The sequence below is a fragment of the Cottoperca gobio genome, chromosome 6 (genome assembly GCF_900634415.1).
Source record: "Cottoperca gobio chromosome 6, fCotGob3.1, whole genome shotgun sequence".
NCBI classification, from domain to species: Eukaryota; Metazoa; Chordata; class Actinopteri; order Perciformes; family Bovichtidae; genus Cottoperca; species Cottoperca gobio.
Window position 1 is genome coordinate 17,473,153 of NC_041360.1, and position 18,811 is coordinate 17,491,963.

Below are 18,811 nucleotides of genomic sequence, written 5' to 3' on the forward strand. Positions count from 1 at the left end.
GGTGGTGTGAGTGACAGAGTGTACTTACCAGATCTCAGAAAATGACAAGTTCCACAAGCTTTTTGGAGGAAGTTGTAAAGATGAAAGTCTAAAGAAGCTCTGTGTTTAAACTGTACAGTGACTACAGCGTTGTCAGTTAAAGTAAATCTGCTTTGAAACCCTTCCTTTCAAAATACTAAAAATGACTAACAAATAGAAAATGATCATATTATCTATCACTTATTATATCAATGTCCGCCGATAAAAAATAGAGTCATAGAGGGAGAGCTCCTTCGTAAATACAGGGCCAAGTGCTTGAGGTGCAGGCCATACAGAAAGCCATTTTAGCCTGGAGGTGAAATTAATGAATCATGGCCAAGTGCTGCTTTCCATCCATATGTAAGATGAGGAGATATTTTGCAAAGCCTCTGAATCAACTTAATGCTGTTATGGGCCATTGTTCACAATAAACATGTCAATTGTGTTTATGGAATAGCATATAAATCAATGGCACTGATTCACAAATAGATTATTATCATAGTGACACACACACACACACACACACACACACACACACACACACACACACACACACACACACACACACAGGGTAATGTATTTTCATTGTATAGTATAGCAGAAAAAGCCCAGGTGCTAATAACATTATTTATGGCTTTGTTCTATTTAAGTGTCCTAATAAACCAGTGGTTGAACATAACTAAGTATATTTGATCAAGCATTGTATTTAAGTACAATTTTTACTTGTACTGAAATGGAGTATTGCTATTTTATCCTTCTACTTTACCACATTTCAGAAGGAAATATTGTTGTTTTTTAATACTCCACTTTAGTTACTACTTACACTTCAGATTCAGATAAATAATAAAAAATATAAATAATACAAATAATAAAATATGACATATTATTATAGATTGAAAGTATGTAATGAAATGAAAATTAGCCCCACCCTTAACAGCTGCAACAGTAAAGTGATGTTCACTTGATGATCAAAAACTAGAATCCAGCAATATAATAAAAAGGATTCAAAAATGATTTATTCTGCATAATGGATAACTTTAGTTCTGGTACTTTAAAGTACATTTTAATGCAGGACTTTAACACTTGCTTCCACTTTAGTATAAATATCTGACTATTCCTTCAACCACTGCAGTAAACCATGACAGCGTGTCAGTGAGACAGCATAAACATAAACTGAAGCAGCTAAATGGAATTTAACCATCATTACTTTTATATTTACTCCTGTGCTTTTCCTACTGTGAGATGTCAAAACGTCTTCTATGAAAAAGGCCAATTGAAGATAATTTTCCTTTAGATATTTAATTAGGTCGGTCGATACTGTAGATAAGTAGATAAGTAGGATATACTATAGAAAGTATTCGCCATAAAAGTCCACCAAAACCAACCTGGTGTCTTGGTGTGTGAATGTCCAACATTAAATGATGTAGTAATAGTTTAAAGCCACTAGGTGGTGATATGTTATTATCTTGTTGAGACTTGTATTTCAGCCAGTTCACCAACTTGTGAATTTCATGGATTGATGTGATAAATCAAACTTGTATGCCAAACGATTTTCTTGCAACTCTGGAAAAATATATCAGGATAATATTCTAGATAATTATGTAAAATCAGCGGAGACCAACACTGCATGCTCACATTCTTAGAAATGATATGTTATTCCTAAGGCTCTGTACCACTTTATGAAGTACCCTTTCTAAAAGTCACAACACATGGTAATGCTATTGATTAATAAATAATTTATTAATGATATAACAATAACAAGAAACAGTTTTGGATTGCCAGGTTATGAAAAATCCCTTTTGTTAGTGATGAACCTTTCTATCAGGTGTACAGCTAGAAAGGTTGGTAACCCATTAATAACATGTAATAACAAATGGATTAACCCCTTCTTATAGCTATCATGTTCGCATTTGTAAATGTTACTGTTGTGTTGTAAGTAAATGGCCTTTGTTTTAGATGTTCAGCCAACCTTTCCCAGAAGAGAAGTGGTCTAACAGTTCATTGGATGGATCCTGTTAATAAAGCTATCCACTACAATTTATTAGAAAGTGGAATCGCAAGCTAATATCTACAGGTGAGAATAGTAAGGGATCACACAAGCAGGGATCTGAGACAAACACAAGATACAATAAATAAACATGATGGGGATAATAACAGAGAGGAGGTAGGCAGAGAGGATGATGTGATAGTGTAACGCCTCCGAAGCCAGAGGAAGAGGATTTGAGGCTGCTTTGGTTTGAGCCAGAGGGAGGGAAGAATAGAGGGAGGTCACTCTGGGGAGAGATTGATGGATGCAAGCAACAGATAACAGCTTGCAGTGTGAAGGGAGATTAAAAAAGGAGGCTGGAGATTGCAGGGCGAACCGGACCCCACCCATTTGGGTCTGTGCTGAACAGCCACGTCGGATCCTAACACACTGCAATTAGCTGCTGAGGCAATTACAGGTTTGTGGAGGGTAAATGTGAGATACCATATGCAGAAAGCTATCATTTAACCTACATAATTTGTAGTTATAGCAGACCTGGGATCGCAACTGGCTTCCTTACAATGTGGAGTCATTTTAAAACTTTATAAGAATTCAGGGATCTTATAACATTTAAAATGTCCCTACAATTTACCCATATGGACACACAAAAGGCAAATTTACTTTAATTGCTACTCCATCCTTGTCTAAGTATTGTTGTGACAGCAGCCCAGCTGATCAGGACCCTACACCACAACCTGCTTGTTTCCCACGTAGCCCATGAGTGGTCCATCACAATGCCATTGTTATCCATCAGATTGTCTGCAGTCATTACTTATTCACCCAGCCGTCGTGCCTTTTGTCCAAAATCATTCTTTACTCTGTCCCTAAGACCTATTCCAGCCTGCTGCGCCCCATCTGCCCCCCTGTCTGACACATACTACACAAGCCCCCCAATTTCTCTCTCTCTCTCTCTCACACACACACACACACACACACACACAGTCGGAGAAACACGCAGAAACTCTTCATGCCAGCTGTCCAGATCGTGTCCCCTGGCAGTAAAAGGTGCCGGCCCTATAGCAGATCATCAGAGCACAAGAAAGAAAGCTCTCCAGCCTGTTTCATTTACCAATCATATTTTAAACATTGTGTAAGTTAAACAAACTTCTGAGCCACCATGTATGCAACAACTTAGATCCTCCACTGTCAACAGACTGACAAAACACAGCATTTTAATATTGTATATGTGTCAATATGTGCCAGCACTCTCTAATCCTGAGATCCTGGGCAAGATTATTATATTATCTTTTATGTAAATAAAACAAATGCAGTTTAATTACATTTAAATATTTCTGCCTGATGATTTAGCCCCTTGGCTTTAGGAAAGTGTGATTTGTGATTTGATACATTTTTTCTGACATTTTATAGACCAAATGATTAATTGGGAAAACAATCAGCAGATTTATCAATAATGAAAATAATTGTTTGTAGCAGCTCTAATTGTAAGCCCTTCAGTGTTTATCAATCAATCAATTATTGTTATGAATGGGGCATACTTTTAGATACACATACTAACTGACTGTTCTACAGAAAGCCATGAAGTATATTTAAATAAATAATTTGCAGGTGCCTCTGCCAAGATAGCTATAATATTTATTTAAGGAGGAAGTAAGAAGCCATGCCAAATACTTGCTTAAAAATAGACAGCAGTCATTGATGGAGGTTATAAATAGTGAGAAGGAAAAGGGGCTGGTCCTAGATATGGATATTTATAGCACAGGCACACTGTTTACTGGAGGCTGTGGCCATGGGGTGCACTTATCAATAACACCATAAAACCCCAAATAACACTGAATGCAAAGTCACCTCCCATTTTTGGAAAGATGCATCCCTGGTGAAATAAAATCACTTTTATGAGGGGATGAAAGGGATTACTTCTAAGGGTCTTCTATTCATGGACACAGTAAATGCAAAAGTTGGATCACTTTTCAGTCTTGGCATATCTCTGATTACAACATTTTTTCCATTTCTTGCCTCTTGAATCTGACGTAGGCTGTGTTGAATAGATGCATACATCAACAGGATAATGAGAACCCTAGCATCAATGAAAACTGAGATACAAAGACATTATATAAAATAAAATGGTAACATAGCCTACTGTATCTGAATAAAAGCAAATTAACAAAACCCAGTTGTGTAAATGTAGTTCATCAGAAAGATTATTTTCACTGTTTTACCCTGAATTTAAAAGTCTGATTTGAACATTTTCTGATTATTTTTCATATTTAACAATGTTTAATTTAGTGGCGCTACTGTAATGTGTAGAAAACTAGAGTCTTGACACTCTTGGTTGATGCAGGTGGAGGACAGACCAGCTGACCGAGGAGCAGGAGGAGGGGCAGAGGACAGCCTGGCTGGCAGAGGAGCTGCTCCCCTCCGACACACGTCCACTTGATCGGAGTGAACCTGCGACGCAAGCCGCTGTTGCTGAGTCCCCGGCAGCGACCAGCCACTCGTCTGTCTGGGAGTTTAGCTTGCTAAGCTAACTAGCTAACTTAGTCGTTGTTATATGAACGAGAAACTGTACTGTTAGCAATTCTGAGAATTACATCAGAGTACTGTAACTAATTGTTTAAGTTGCAATTTAAAATGTCTATATTGCCGTTCACACCTCCAATCGTGAAGAGGCTTCTTGGCTGGAAGAAGGGAGAGCAGAACGGGCAGGAGGAGAAATGGTGCGAAAAGGCTGTGAAAAGTCTCGTGAAGAAGTTGAAAAAGACGGGACAGTTGGACGAGTTGGAAAAAGCCATTACAACACAGAATGTCAACACGAAATGCATAAACATACCCAGGTAACGACACTAACGCAGCTAACTAGCTGCCTCGTACTTAGCTAAGCTAAGCAAGCTAAGGTTGATGACAGCAAATGTTAGCTAAGTAGCTCGCTAGTTAGCTTGAGTTGATATTAGAAGCATAGTGCTTTTGTTAGTGAAGCGATTTTATTTGTTAGCTTTGATATGTTAATTACCAAAGTCATTGATGAGGGGATACAATGTGTGATGGTATGCAGTGGGGTTTGAATGCATAGATAAGTTAGCTTTAGGTAAAAACAATCCTGCATAGGTGAGCTAACATTAGCTGATCAATGCAACCTGTTTTTCAGCTTACATTTCTTTCAGTTTGTAGTGTGAACAGGTAAGAGTTTATCAGTCTGACATACTGATACATGACAAACTATGTTATGTATATGGTAGTTGAGTGAGTGTTGTGAATGTCAGTTTACTGTAAGGAAGACTAATGTCCGTCAATACATGCGTCTGTTGTGTCATATTATATAGTTTGCACAACTAGCATGACCGGTAGACCAGCATTAACATATAAGTAGCCTACAATTTAAGCAACTGTAGGAATTTGAGCTACATAGTAATTAGTGTTTCTAAAATGCCTAGGCAAGTAAAAGAAGAAGAAGAAGGTCTAAGTACGTTTCACCTGCTGACATGGTAGCTGTGATCCATACAGTATAGTGCTACATAAACAAGTATGTCCACAGGTCACACGTGTGATGAACAGAAGAAGAAGGGGTGGTTTGGCTGAGCTGAAGTCTGACTCACTGAGGATGTTTAGACTGGAGTGTGTGTACTCTGAGAGAGTTGGAATAAGGGCTCCGTTTGGGATTCCCATATGGGATACCCATCCGTCTAAAACCAGTAACTCAGATTATGAGGTAGATTTCTTTAGGTTTAATGCAGGACTGTGAATACATACAGTTTTTTATTTTTCTCAGCAGTCTGAATGGGTTGACAAATGGCAATCAAATGTTTTCACTTGGTTGGATGTTGGACCAAAATATTGTGCAGTTTAATTAGTTACACTGTTTTCAATCAGCAGTAACTATGTAAGTGAGTCAGTGTTAGCCTTATATCCTTTATTCCCATCAATTGGCCTGTCCAGATGTAAAAATTTAACCCTAAATAGAATGAAAATTGTTACCAAAAGCTACAATTGTACTCCGCTCAACTCGCATAAGAGGCTAAACAACATAAAGTAGACTGTAAACACATTGCATAATTTCCTCAATGTGAAGTATTGCTGGTGTGTTACTCAGACTCAAAAACAATCTTTAATTAGTTTTTGTCTCTTCGCTTTGTTCCTACATAAAAAAGCCTAAATAGGGCGTCTTGACCCTGCTGATCATTATCAGCAGGGTCAAGACGCCCTATTTAGGCAGTGTAGAAGAAGCTAGAATACACCCTCATGGTGTGTACAGAAGTCAGAGTATGGGTGTTAACCTACATTAAAAACTTTTTGTCAGTTCTTGGGAATGTGCTCTAGGGAGGGCGTGGGACAATGTTTGGATTGTGGTTCAATCTCGGTGGGTCCAGAGACTGTTGGTTTACAGAAGAAACATCTGTCTTGCTATCTGTTGGGGATACAAAGATTCAGTGTTGTTACCATTCTTTATGTGTTTCTTTATATACTGGCATTGGACAGTACACACTTGTTTATTGTGTAACATCATTAAAAGTGCTGGTTGACGTTGTCTCTGGGACCAGACACTTTAACAGAAAGTGGTTTTCTTACACTCAGGATTGTCTCAGGATAAAAGGTTTTGCATTAGTGTTAAGATGGATAGGTGGATAAGAGGGCTTGTCAGTCCAGCAGGGTGTCAGAGTGGTCAGAGTGTCATCAGGGACGCAGGACATAGCCCAGTCCGATCTCAGCAGAGGCATGGGAAGGTTGACCTCAGCTAACCCCTAAAAAATTCACCCTCTATGTGGCAGTGCTGAAAGATGAGTCTGAACCCATTTCCTTTGCGGTGGTCATGATGTAGTGTGAAAGCTTGGTGGTCTGGTGTGTGTATTTGTAAGGTGTGTCCAACTATTTATGTATCGCACTACTCAATCCTCACTGGTACTGTGAGTATTTTCTCTGCCCCATTTAGCTTCTTTGCTTGCTTGTGGTAGATATGTTTTTTACATTTTTATTATTTTGATAAACTGTGCCAAACCCTCAAATACTGGAGAGTAATTAAAGTTAAGAGGTTATCCATTGCTTGATTTTTGCTATCAGTTTCAATGCGTAAAACTACAACAATTGTAGAATATTTAAAATTGTATTTCATGAACCACTAGTCAGAGTTATCAGACTGAATAGCAGCACATAGACGGCAAGACCAACCACACGAATGGACCAGTCTGTCTAACATCTGACAATGCAAATGATATACAATTATAGGGTTTGATTTATTTTTTAGCTTTAAACCTGTAATTCATTGGGCTGCCCCCTCTAACTGTAGTCAATTAGTCGACTAATCAGTGATATTGGTCTTAGTCGACTAAGATTTCTCTAGTCAATCAGTCTTAATGCATTTTTAAGCCTCTGCGCCGGCGATGGCCGTGACCCTCCGGTCACGGCCATCGCCGGCGCAGAGGCTTAAAAATCCGTACGTCCGTACGTCCCCTCCCATCCCCGTGAATACGATATCTCAGGAACAGTCGACAAAATCGTATGAGTATTCAACTAAGAATGACTTTTGTAGAGGACTGCCCTAGTGAAAGATGAAAAGTCAAAGATGAAAGAATATTATTATTATATAAAACTGTCTTTAACCGATAGATTTCATGAAACTTAACAAACTGGGGTTTGTTTATGAAACGGGCTTTACACCTAGGTTTTGCCAAAAGAATCTGGACTCGCAGAGACGTCTATGTTTTAAACGTTAATAAGTCAATAGGTCAATAAAGAGGTTGACGCTGTAAACGTAAAAAGTATGAAGACTACCAAGAATGTGTAGCAAAGGGAGTAAACCAGTTGAAGGGCCACAGGGGCCCATTGTTGATCTCATGCTTTCAAAATATGACTCTGACAGTTTAAAACATTTACAAGAATGGTGTGACAAAGGTAGTTTCCTGGCAGGAGGATCGTTAAGTACGGCACAGATAGAAAAACTAGACATGATCTCCAATGTTATTTTATACTATTTTAATTCTGCTATTTTTAATGCTACTTCAGAATCTGTCTAATCTTGTACTCATTATTATGTTTTTGCTGTGAAGCACTTTGGGCTGCAATTCTTGTATGAAAGGTGCTATACAAATAAAGATTATTATTATTATTATTATTATTATTATTATATTATTATTTTAGGTGATTACGTTTTGTGCTGGAACATTTCACCAGTTCTTTATCCTCTTGCGTTCTAGATCATGAAATGTCAGTGGGCATGTGTTGTTGCAGGTTGTCATTGAGATGTGAGTCATGGCTGCTCATTGTAGTTTGTTCTCTTGATGGAATGCATCTATAAGTCAGTAAAGTGAACAAAACACGTCTCTTAGGGTCGTAAATAAGTGATTTCCTATTTTAATGGTAACGATTTACACCTGATTTGATTCAGACCACAAATCTGTGGCTCATTTAGATCTACAATACATCACAGCTGTGACAAGGACACTGGCCACTTTTTATTCTACTCCCTGCTTTTCATTGTGCCACACCAGAATTGTAAATTCAAATGTGATTGCCCCTCATTCCCTCTGAGACTAAAATAATTATTAGGTATGTCTAATCCTAATGTTGCTCTGAGATTTCTTTTATTATGATATTTGGGTTTGGCACTGTAATTTGCTCTGTTGGTCACCTTGAAGCAGGCACAAAGCCGTCTTGAACCCCAAGTCCTCTCTGAAATACTTCACAGGAGTATGGTAAACAATGAAAGCCATATGTTTCTTGTCTGAAAAGAAGCCATCACCACACTGTGAGGGGAGAGGTCCAGGATCTGTTATAGTTCTTTCTTCCCTTTTCAGCATAGGTCAAACGGCTCTTTATAATCACTACAATTTTCATTTCATAGTTTGACTGTATCCCACCAAATATAAAACACACTTTGGCCATGTTTGGTTTACAATAAATCCATTTTCCATTTGAACATTACTAAACAATTTCCGTAGACATTGAAGCTAGTCTTTGTTTGTATTTCAAAATGATTATTTGGCACTTGGGATCATTGTCGGATATTTCCGACCGCTGATATTTCCCTGACCCGTGCTGCTGTGTGGGAAGCGCTGAGGGAATGGTTGGCATCAAGAACAGTTCTTTCATGCTTAGAATATTTTAATACAGTAAATGAAAAAGCGTTGGTGCCTAAGCAGTATCAGGGGGAACATTCACATGCTTTGATGTTCTTCCCTCAGTAAATGTTAATCTATTTGGAACTAAGAAATATGTTGTGTCTTTATAATTCAAAAATATGATTTCAATAATGGTCAGAGCGTCGAGCAAACACATTGATTTGATTAAATTCTATCTGCATGTACCACTACGATTTCTTTTGGTGGTGTCTTTCAGATCTTTAGACGGCCGTCTCCAGGTGTCCCACAGAAAAGGTCTTCCTCATGTGATCTACTGTCGCCTGTGGCGCTGGCCAGACCTGCAGTCCCACCATGAGCTGAGGGCTGTCGACCACTGTGAATTTGCCTTCCACACCAAGAAGGATGAAGTCTGCGTCAACCCCTACCACTACCAGAGGGTGGAGACACCAAGTGAGTGTAGTTGATTGCTACATGATCCAAATGACTGTATTTAAAATATTGCTTTTGCCATATGGTATACAGAACTGAACCGGTTCTTTTAATGAAAGTGTTTGCGTGTCTCCAGTTTTGCCTCCTGTCTTAGTACCACGGCATACAGATATCCCTGCGGAGTTTCCACCGTTAGACGACTACAGCCCATCCATCCCTGAGAACACCAACTTCCCCGCTGGCATTGAGCCCCAGAGTAACTATATTCCTGGTGAGAAAAACAGTATTATTATTTCTGAACACGGAACTTAAAAAGTCTGTTAACTCTTATTCTCATGATTTATTATTGAGTGTGTGCTTAATTTAGAGAAGAGCAAAAAATAATGTCTTGGTAAATACTTGATATGTTTGCCTCTAAGGTGCAAGATTGGCCTAACATTTACTTACACAAACATTGCAGTAAATCTTTCATTATGTCAAAAAAAAAAAACGGTCAAACCTAATCAGTAGTGTTTTCTTAATCTTTGTCCGTGTTTTTATGTTATAGAAACTCCCCCACCTGGGTATCTGAGTGAGGATGGGGAGACAAATGATCACCAGCTCAACCACAGCATGGACACAGGTGAGTCACATGAAAGTACACACAATTCAAGCTCAGTCTGTTCTAATTATGCCTTATCTGGATCATGACCCCAACCTCTATTACCGCTCCATTTCAGGTTCACCCAGCCTGTCGCCCAATCCTGTGTCACCTGCAAACAGTAATCTTGGTAAGCAAAACCAAAGGGGTCAGCTTTACTACAGAGCACATCGTTCATTATGTGCACTTATCTGCTTGGTAGTAATAACATTATGTGAGGTGTAATATAGCCTTTTCTCAACAAACTGGCATATGTAATCAAATTACATATAGCAGTAGGTTACACTAGGTTACTAATTTTGCTCTCGTTTATCTCTTGCTTATCATCACTTTTTAGTATCAAACAGGTTTGAAATCAAATTTGCACAGTTCTCATTAGGCTATGTATCAATTTGTGTATTTGTTATACGGACTAGATAACACTCCCAAGATTGGAGTTCTCAGTGTTGAGGGCGTCCTGGTGGCTTTAGTATGTAAGTAAGTATGTTGTAGATGTGACCGTAAGATCATACATGTACAACCTACAACAATGGTCCCATCCCCCAACTGGACCCGATGACTACTATAGTAGTCCACAGACTATCAGATTAGAATTTCTGTGTCGGGGTTAGCGTGTGTGAGAGACACAGATGAGTAATATAGAGGAACAGTGGACTACGTCTGGGAGGGTTAGCCCCAGGGCAGTAACGGAGTAAGTGTGGTGTGAATGGGGTCTTTGTCTATAGTCTGTCCTCGTCTGTGGAAAGGCCAGCATCAGACAGCTCGAGGTAATGCAATAATAATAATATCCGGTTTCCAGGTTATTCTATCTATGTGGAAAGCCACCAGGAGGTCATTGTTAAAATAATAAATACAAACGTCATGTCTCGGCCATTCCTGGCTGGGGCCATGAGGGTCGTGGGAAAGAGCTTTTGAAGAGAAATCAAAAGGAAACCTTATCAGTTCTTTGCATCTTCACAAATCGCTGTTTGACCACAAAGCGCTACCTGTTCTCATGCATTTCTTAATTATTTTCTCATAGACCTAACTGGAGCTTGTAACTCAGCTAATGTCTCTCCATCTAACCCCCACGCTCTGCTCACACAGACTTACAACCTGTGACATACTGTGAGTCTGCCTTCTGGTGCTCCATCTCCTACTATGAGCTGAACCAACGTGTAGGAGAGACTTTCCACGCCTCCCAGCCCTCCCTCACAGTAGATGGATTCACTGACCCATCCAACTCTGAACGCTTCTGTCTGGGTTTGCTGTCCAACGTCAACCGCAACTCGGCAGTAGAGCTCACCCGCAGACACATAGGTACTCCTTTTACTTCACAGGGACCACATAAGCTCTGATCTAATATGCCTTTTATCTTTTGCGCTAGACACAATCAGCAGGTAGATGTGCGCTCAGCGACAATATTCTCTCTTCCCTTTCCAGGACGGGGCGTGAGGTTGTACTACATTGGGGGAGAGGTGTTTGCAGAGTGTCTCAGTGACAGCGCCATCTTTGTCCAGAGTCCCAACTGCAACCAGCGCTACGGCTGGCATCCTGCAACTGTCTGCAAAATACCTCCAGGTTAGCCTGAGAGGACACACAGACGCATGAAGCCATCCGAGGCAAGGTGACCATAGCATAACTCCGTTCAATTAAGCCTAATAATAAATGTTTTTTTTGCAGGCTGCAACCTAAAGATCTTCAACAACCAGGAGTTTGCTGCTCTGCTCGCCCAGTCAGTCAACCAGGGCTTTGAGGCCGTCTACCAACTCACCAGGATGTGCACCATTCGCATGAGTTTTGTCAAGGGTTGGGGAGCTGAGTACAGGTAAATAAATACATTTCCTACATTTGTTTCTGACATTTATATTATTGACTGAATATGTGTTTTATATGTAACTGTTAAAGGGTTAAAAGTGGCGCAGGGTTTAGAAGGACATTTGATATGACTGGCAGATCCTAGACTTAGAAAAGTGACCAAAAGTAACATTTAACTGACCCAACAGCTTCCTTCTGTCACATCGCTTTGTTCCCTTTCTTACTCTCATACGGTACTCTGTACTTGGATAAACACTGAGTGGATGTTGAAGGACGCTGTCAGGTCTGAGTAATCCCCACGATGTGGGAGGGGGACAGAGAATGTGAGGGGGTCTTAAGAGGGCCCTCGGTGAATCTGCCCATATCGGCTTAGATAGAAGACGTCATTCTGACACAACAGGCACATAAAGCAGTTTACAGCCAAGACTAGACACGCGATGTACCTTTCCCTTCTCACGACTCACTTGTTGTTTATTGTTACTTGTGTAAAAAGCCCATCCATAGTTAAGTGTTCAATTAGCTGTGCCATTTCCAGGGTGGAATAAAGCTCCTGCCTCAACACACAGGTCACATGCTGCATCTTTGTCCCAGCCCGTTAAAGTATCAGTGGACATTTGTTTTTTTAAATGTTCGTCTTGTTCCCATGAGTGTATTGCACTGCACACATTGAAGACACAAACGTTTCATTAAGCTGTGTGCTCTAAATTTAAGAAGGGAAAAAGGTGAGAGGGTCTTGATCTTTATGGTTAGGATAATTAACGTCAGTTTTGGGGGTTGGAAAAAGGAAGGGGCGTTGTGCACAGACGGTAGCAGACTTGGAAAGAAAAAGGAGGGTGATGGGGGGAGGGTGCTGCTGTGAGTCGGCAAGAGAGGGTTGAGTAACGGACGAAGAATGCAGCAGGCATGCATTCGTGAGTGGGAGGTGAACAATTTTCAGACACCCTTTGCAAGGGGGATTCCCACTGGACCATGAGTGGTGCGTGTTATATTTCTGGCACCAAACACCTTGGAGGAAAACATCTTTGAAAGAAACTTGAATGACTTCAGAAATAGCCTGAAGAGTTGGATTCAGTGTTGGTGCTAATTCAGAGAAGACAAGAAACACTGAGCACTGCATCTTTGCATTGACTGTAATGAAGTGACATTAATAATGACGCTCTCAGTAATGACAACCTGTGCTGCCCCTCACCTTCTCTGTACCCTGCAGACGTCAGACAGTGACCAGCACCCCCTGCTGGATAGAGCTGCATCTCAATGGCCCTTTGCAGTGGCTGGACAAGGTCCTCACACAGATGGGCTCCCCCAGCATCCATTGCTCCAGTGTGTCCTAGGAGCAGCACATGCTTCCCACAAACCCTCTTTCCCAATACCACACCTATACACAAACCACATATGAAAACCCAAGAGTCTCTCTGTGATAATAAGGAAAGAGACACGATTCATCCAATCAACAAATCCCTCTCCTCACTCGCTCTCTTTAACATTTCACCTCACATCGATAGCACTTTCCTCAGTACCGTTTGGTGTCCCCATTTGATGGTTATTTTAGGACTTGTACATCTGTATCTTGTTTTCATGTGTTCAACGGGCAGCCACAGGGTATTTGCAATAGGTTTCAAAATCATAATTCATTCAGACATCACGTCTATGCTCAGCGTTGTCTTTCTTTTTTTTTTTTTTTTTTTTTTATATATAAAAGGAGATTGAAATGTTTGTTTCCCAAATTGAAATTATGGTACAGTTTCAGCTTGGTCACCTTTTTACATGTTTCAAAACATTTTTGATTCTATGAATTAGCTAAAGTACACGATCATCACTGGTGTGTCAGTGTCCCAGTACCACTCTTTATAATCACTGAATTAGGAGGCTTATTTATCAATTGAACCATAAATAAACATGAAAAATCTCATTCTGAGTAGTAATTAAATAGAATATATTTAATTAATATCTTAAGTACAAGGTACTTTGCCCATATTGACTTATCTGTATGAATTAAAGTGTCAATTATTTGATTGATCATGTAATTGGTATTTTATCTATTTTAAACAAAATATAGACATTAGCACCATTGTTTCTTGAAAAGAATCCTTGTATGAAAACTATTTTGCTCCGTGAAAGAGACATTTTATAAGTTATTTTTGCATACTGTCCTGCATGGGAATATATTTTTGTTATTGCCTCGATATGATTGTACATAAATATTTATAGCTTGTGATTTCTTGTAGTAGTGCAGTGCTTGAAAACAGTGGACCTGGCTGACCTCTGGCATGAGTAGATTCACAAAAAGACTTTGCTTTATGACCCAAAGCTTGGCCTGCTTGAATGCAGGCTTTTCGGGTCAACTGGTTCTTAGTGTAGGATTACTGTACCAGCTTTTACTGTTCTTTCATAAGAGGAGCAGAGACTGACATCCAGTATGACTGAACTGGTTAATTAGGCCCCTGTGTGACTTCAGTGTGAAGGGTACTTTACGAGCAGCAACCATTGCTGGGGTTGATGGCATGTAGAGTAAAAATATAAAGATATTTTCACATATTAGCCACTGTTAGCCAATAGTACATTAAGCTCCTTGTGGGTAAATGATGCACTTCTAATTTACTGTGATCAGTGTAAAGCTTAAGTTCTTGTGGTAATTAGCTTGTCCAGTCAACACTGTATATTACATGTACATTGCTACACTATAAGGCATGTGTAATATGCTTGCTATCCTTGGTCATTGTCTATGAAGCCACCATGTTTATCCTGCACTTACTTACAGTACATAAGACTAAGTCACCATGTAATCTATTTCAAACAGTTGCACGGTGCTAAACTGAAATACTGTAAACTACTGTACAGTGAGTTAAGTAGTTGGTAGATCTGTATCCGTGTCCCTTGATATTCTTAGTTGGTGGGTTTTTGTTCCAAATCTTATGTACATGTTTTTTTCATCTATGCTAATAGTTCTCAAATGACCATTGTTTTATCTGTGAAAATGTAATAAATTGCAACTGAGTACAAAATGTAAGTCTTTTTTTTATAACCATGGGTTGTTAATACAGTAACTAGAAAAATAGAAATTCCTCTGCATAAAGGCAATCCAATATTACTGTCCTATAATAAATTCTAATGTGTCAGGTGATGAGTGAACCCTAGGGGATCTTAATTATCTATTGCAGTAGCATAAAAGGTCTTTCTACTTTTGGTCTAATTATTTTTCTTTACAAGCGGTGGTGAGCAGTATGTACCCATGTAGTGCAACAGTCTACGTTCGCATGAAATACACCACACTCACACGAACAATTAAAATCACAAATCTTTATGTTGATTCAACAGAATGTGCATTAAATGTCTTACAACTCTAAGGATAAGGCACATTATGTCACCTGCAAATATATGTGACAACAGTACCCAAGGAACATATACATAAATCAAAGACCACATCATTTATTTTAGTTTTTCCACCTGCAACACCATCATGTATTGAGGTTCATTCAGGCCTTATAACACAGCGAGGGACCCAGGGGAGAAGACAGAGCGTCGGGGCAATCCGTTGGATCACTTCTTTCCCTAAACATATTTAACTGCTTCGCACTATACACCAGTATTGCAATCATTTCATTTTAAGAATCTGAACGTTTCTAAGCATGACTATGCCTACAGTACCATCTGTAAGCATCTCCACTTTTGAGGTGCAAGAAAAAAAGTCAAAGGGCGCTGGATCTTGTGGGAGCCCCAGGAAAGGAGGAGGACCAGGAGAAAAGAATGAGTCACAGGTAGCTGCTTTTAGCTTTCCTCTCCCGATGATAACCCGTCTATATCATCATCTTCACCACCGATGGCCGCCCAAAACGCTTTTGCTACCTGGAAAGTAGATTTTGCGTAAATACTCGATAGAGTTTACATAAACGTGTTTAACAACACAATTTATTAAGCCAAATGAGAATTAAAAACTGAAACATAGCTACTGAAACATCCTCCAACAATTATATTTAGATAAAAACTAACGTTTTATCCGTCATATCATCTATTTAGTTTGACAATGGTCTGAGGTTGTAAGATACTATTATCGGTTTGTGATATACTGTTCGAAATAATTTTATGAGAGATGATAAATATCTTATATAATCAGGATACACAGATTATGAACATGAACATGAACATAGCCTTGGTGTGTTGTAAGCAGGAGTGAATACAGTCGCTTACCTTCTCTGCATGAACCTTTCTCTGCTCATGAGGTAATGAAGAAGCTTTGTCTGCAGGTTTAAAATCAGAGAAAACCAGTATGGCATAAATGGCATCAGCTGTACAAAATATTTGACCTCCACACAAACAATGAAAGCAAGGTATAAACACACAAGTAAAAAAAAGGCCAACAGAGTTGTTGCTAACTAAGTTGTGCGTTCCTCTTTCTTACCATTACCTTTCATCTCTTTTAATTTGGTAAAGAGACGTTCAAAGTTATCCACATCTGCATCTCCAGCCGTGAGATTAGCGAGTTCCTGGATGTCCAAATCAGTCATTGCATCTGAGAGATACAACACAAGTGAATATTAACACATTAACATTAAAAGTCTCCTCTAAAATCATAAAGATCCATGTTTTGGGTGAACATACTGAAGAAGATGTGCCAGCAGGATCAACACAAGTTTTGGGATTTAGATGTTAGGGAAAACAGATTTCATCAGGAGTTGTTCACTTACCAACTACCGTTCCTCCCTGTACTTCTGTGATTGCAGTACTTTCTGTATGGTTAGTTTCCTCACTAACAAGTGGGCCCTCTACTGGCAAGCTGGAAGACTGCCAAAGAAAAAGAGCTAGGTGTGAGCATGCCTTATTGAACACTGACAGAGTTAAAATCCTATTGAAATGAAAATAGATTGATGATGCACAAGAAAATAGTAAGAGCACATTGAAAGTTAATTACAAATATAAATTAAATTGCGATCAAAATAAATGAAAATGGTTACAACAACATTGACACTGACCTGTGGATCTTGACAGCTGCGTGGGTTGTTGTGTCTGGCAGCCACCAAACTACTCATTAGACCAAATCCCTGATTGTGCCCTATTGGATAGAGATATTAACTGTCACAACCCATACATACCCAGACATAAATTAAATAGTCAGGGGAAAGTGTAATAGGCAATTGTTTTGGTGATATCATCTCACCATCCTTCATCTCCACACTTGTCCACACATTGGCATTGAGAGCCTGGATGATTCTCTTTACTCCTGTAGATTCTGGAAAGTCATCTGATAAAAGGAAAAAATGACAGTGTGTATGAGCATAAAATAAAGCAAAATATGAAGAATAGAAATACAAATGTACAGTGTCATTGGAATGTCTGCTGTCTGTAAAACTCACCATCCTCATCTGGCAACTCCTGTGGATTGAGCTCCACCAGCTCAAAGGCATGAGCCAAACACCACTGTTGTGCTTCATGTCTGGTGACCCCTTGAATACAAATTAAATTTGAGAAGCCATATAGTACCCTGCAAGACTGTATTCCAGTGCTATGAGACACCATAAAAGTATCACAAAGAGCTGGAGAACTTACCATTTTCACAGACTCTGTCACACACCAGAATGAGCACCTCTGGAGCAAGATCTTCCACCACCGATATCCAAGGAAGTAGCTTTTCTAAACCATCCTTCTGCAAACACCATGCACACATAATACACGTCACACATGTATCACTGGGAATACTGTTGAGATTCTCAAACTGTAGCTTACGTACCACTGTACTGTCAAAATAAGCGATGAAAGCCTGCATGGACTGGGCAATCTCCGATGACATTTTAAAGGTGCTTGGTACAGCGCATAGCCTGACATCCGCTGTATAATATTTGTTGTTGATGGTCCATGGATACCAGGCTACAGTTTCTTCTTGCTTGATCGGTTCGGGCAAAGTCTTCGAATTAAGGATCTCTGAGGCAAAAACACGTTTGTTATTAATCCCACACAAACAAGTAGAACCATTAAATTAGACAAAGATCAACTTGTTTTCACTGTGTCTCTAGCAGCTAAAATAAGATGCATGTAATATATATATCCGCCTAACCTTACCTGTTTTATATCACCTCCACAAATACAAATCACTAACTAGCTTGACAACCTCAGAAGCATTGATTATTAACCTGTATTAGCAACATGCAGGCGCTACTAAATGTCATGTGTTGTGCTAAGAGTAAGTTAGCTTTGATTAGCGTTAGCCTGTTTGCCTAATCATGCACGTTAAACTGAGCTAAACTTACGTTTTATCAGATCTTCTTCTTTAAAACCACTGTCACAGCTAGTGACGAGCACACATGGATCAGTCATCTCCGTGTCTTCTTCTGAAGTTGACATTTTTATAATATTTAGAACAAGCTTCTTCAGCAGCTAGCTTGACGTGACGTTGATAACCTTTGAACTCTGACAGAGCCACTACGACGGTCTCTTCCGGTGCAACGAAGAAAAAGGGCTCAGAGCTTATTTTAATAACTCCTTTTGATACATTTATATGCGTTGCCATTAGGGTAATTTATTCTCGTGATAAAGTTAATAAAAATGTAACTTGGTTTTACAGCAACATTCACGTGAAATTCGCCTCCGGTATTGAAAAAGACGGGATTTTATTGCCCTGTATTTGCCTTTCAGGAAAAGTACCTCCCCAAAATCTCCACCAATAAATCATGAATTTATGTTTACGTTAATGGTGAAATTAAATTGGGCCAAGGTGGGATTTTTTTTTTAATCTGCCTGTTTGTAACTAAAGTTGGCCGGCGTTTCGTTTGGACGGACTGTCTGACAGACTGTACTCGGGGAATTAACACAACTCTAAAACTTAGCTTCTCGTTGTCATGGTTACGAGAACTGTTGGAAGACTTTTGATTGATGAGTAGCTAA

General features: G+C 39.4%; 2 protein-coding genes across 3 annotated transcripts; one reads left to right on the forward strand and one right to left on the reverse strand.

Annotated features, from left to right (window-relative positions):
* Nucleotides 1-4,344: 4,344 nt before the first annotated feature.
* Nucleotides 4,345-13,609, forward strand: smad3b (SMAD family member 3b). The gene is made up of 9 exons (XM_029434115.1): nt 4,345-4,836; nt 9,329-9,522; nt 9,638-9,772; nt 10,049-10,123; nt 10,221-10,271; nt 11,228-11,440; nt 11,564-11,701; nt 11,804-11,948; nt 13,146-13,609. The coding sequence occupies exons 1-9, from the start codon at nt 4,634-4,636 to the stop codon at nt 13,267-13,269; spliced, it is 1,278 nt and encodes a 425-aa protein (XP_029289975.1). The 5' UTR covers nt 4,345-4,633; the 3' UTR covers nt 13,270-13,609.
* A 1,611-nt stretch (nt 13,610-15,220) lies between these two features.
* aagab (alpha and gamma adaptin binding protein) lies at nt 15,221-18,379 on the reverse strand. Of its 2 annotated transcripts, none has more exons than XM_029434153.1 (10): nt 18,178-18,379; nt 17,661-17,851; nt 17,480-17,576; nt 17,287-17,376; nt 17,091-17,174; nt 16,906-16,985; nt 16,621-16,717; nt 16,335-16,445; nt 16,124-16,173; nt 15,221-15,781 (listed from the first exon to the last, which is right to left on the reverse strand). In XM_029434153.1, the coding sequence occupies exons 1-10, from the start codon at nt 18,269-18,271 to the stop codon at nt 15,704-15,706; spliced, it is 972 nt and encodes a 323-aa protein (XP_029290013.1). In that variant the 5' UTR covers nt 18,272-18,379; the 3' UTR covers nt 15,221-15,703. The 2 variants fall into 2 exon arrangements, with proteins under 2 accessions (XP_029290013.1, XP_029290014.1); XM_029434154.1 differs by having other exon boundaries at nt 16,341-16,445; nt 18,178-18,378.
* Nucleotides 18,380-18,811: the final 432 nt, after the last annotated feature.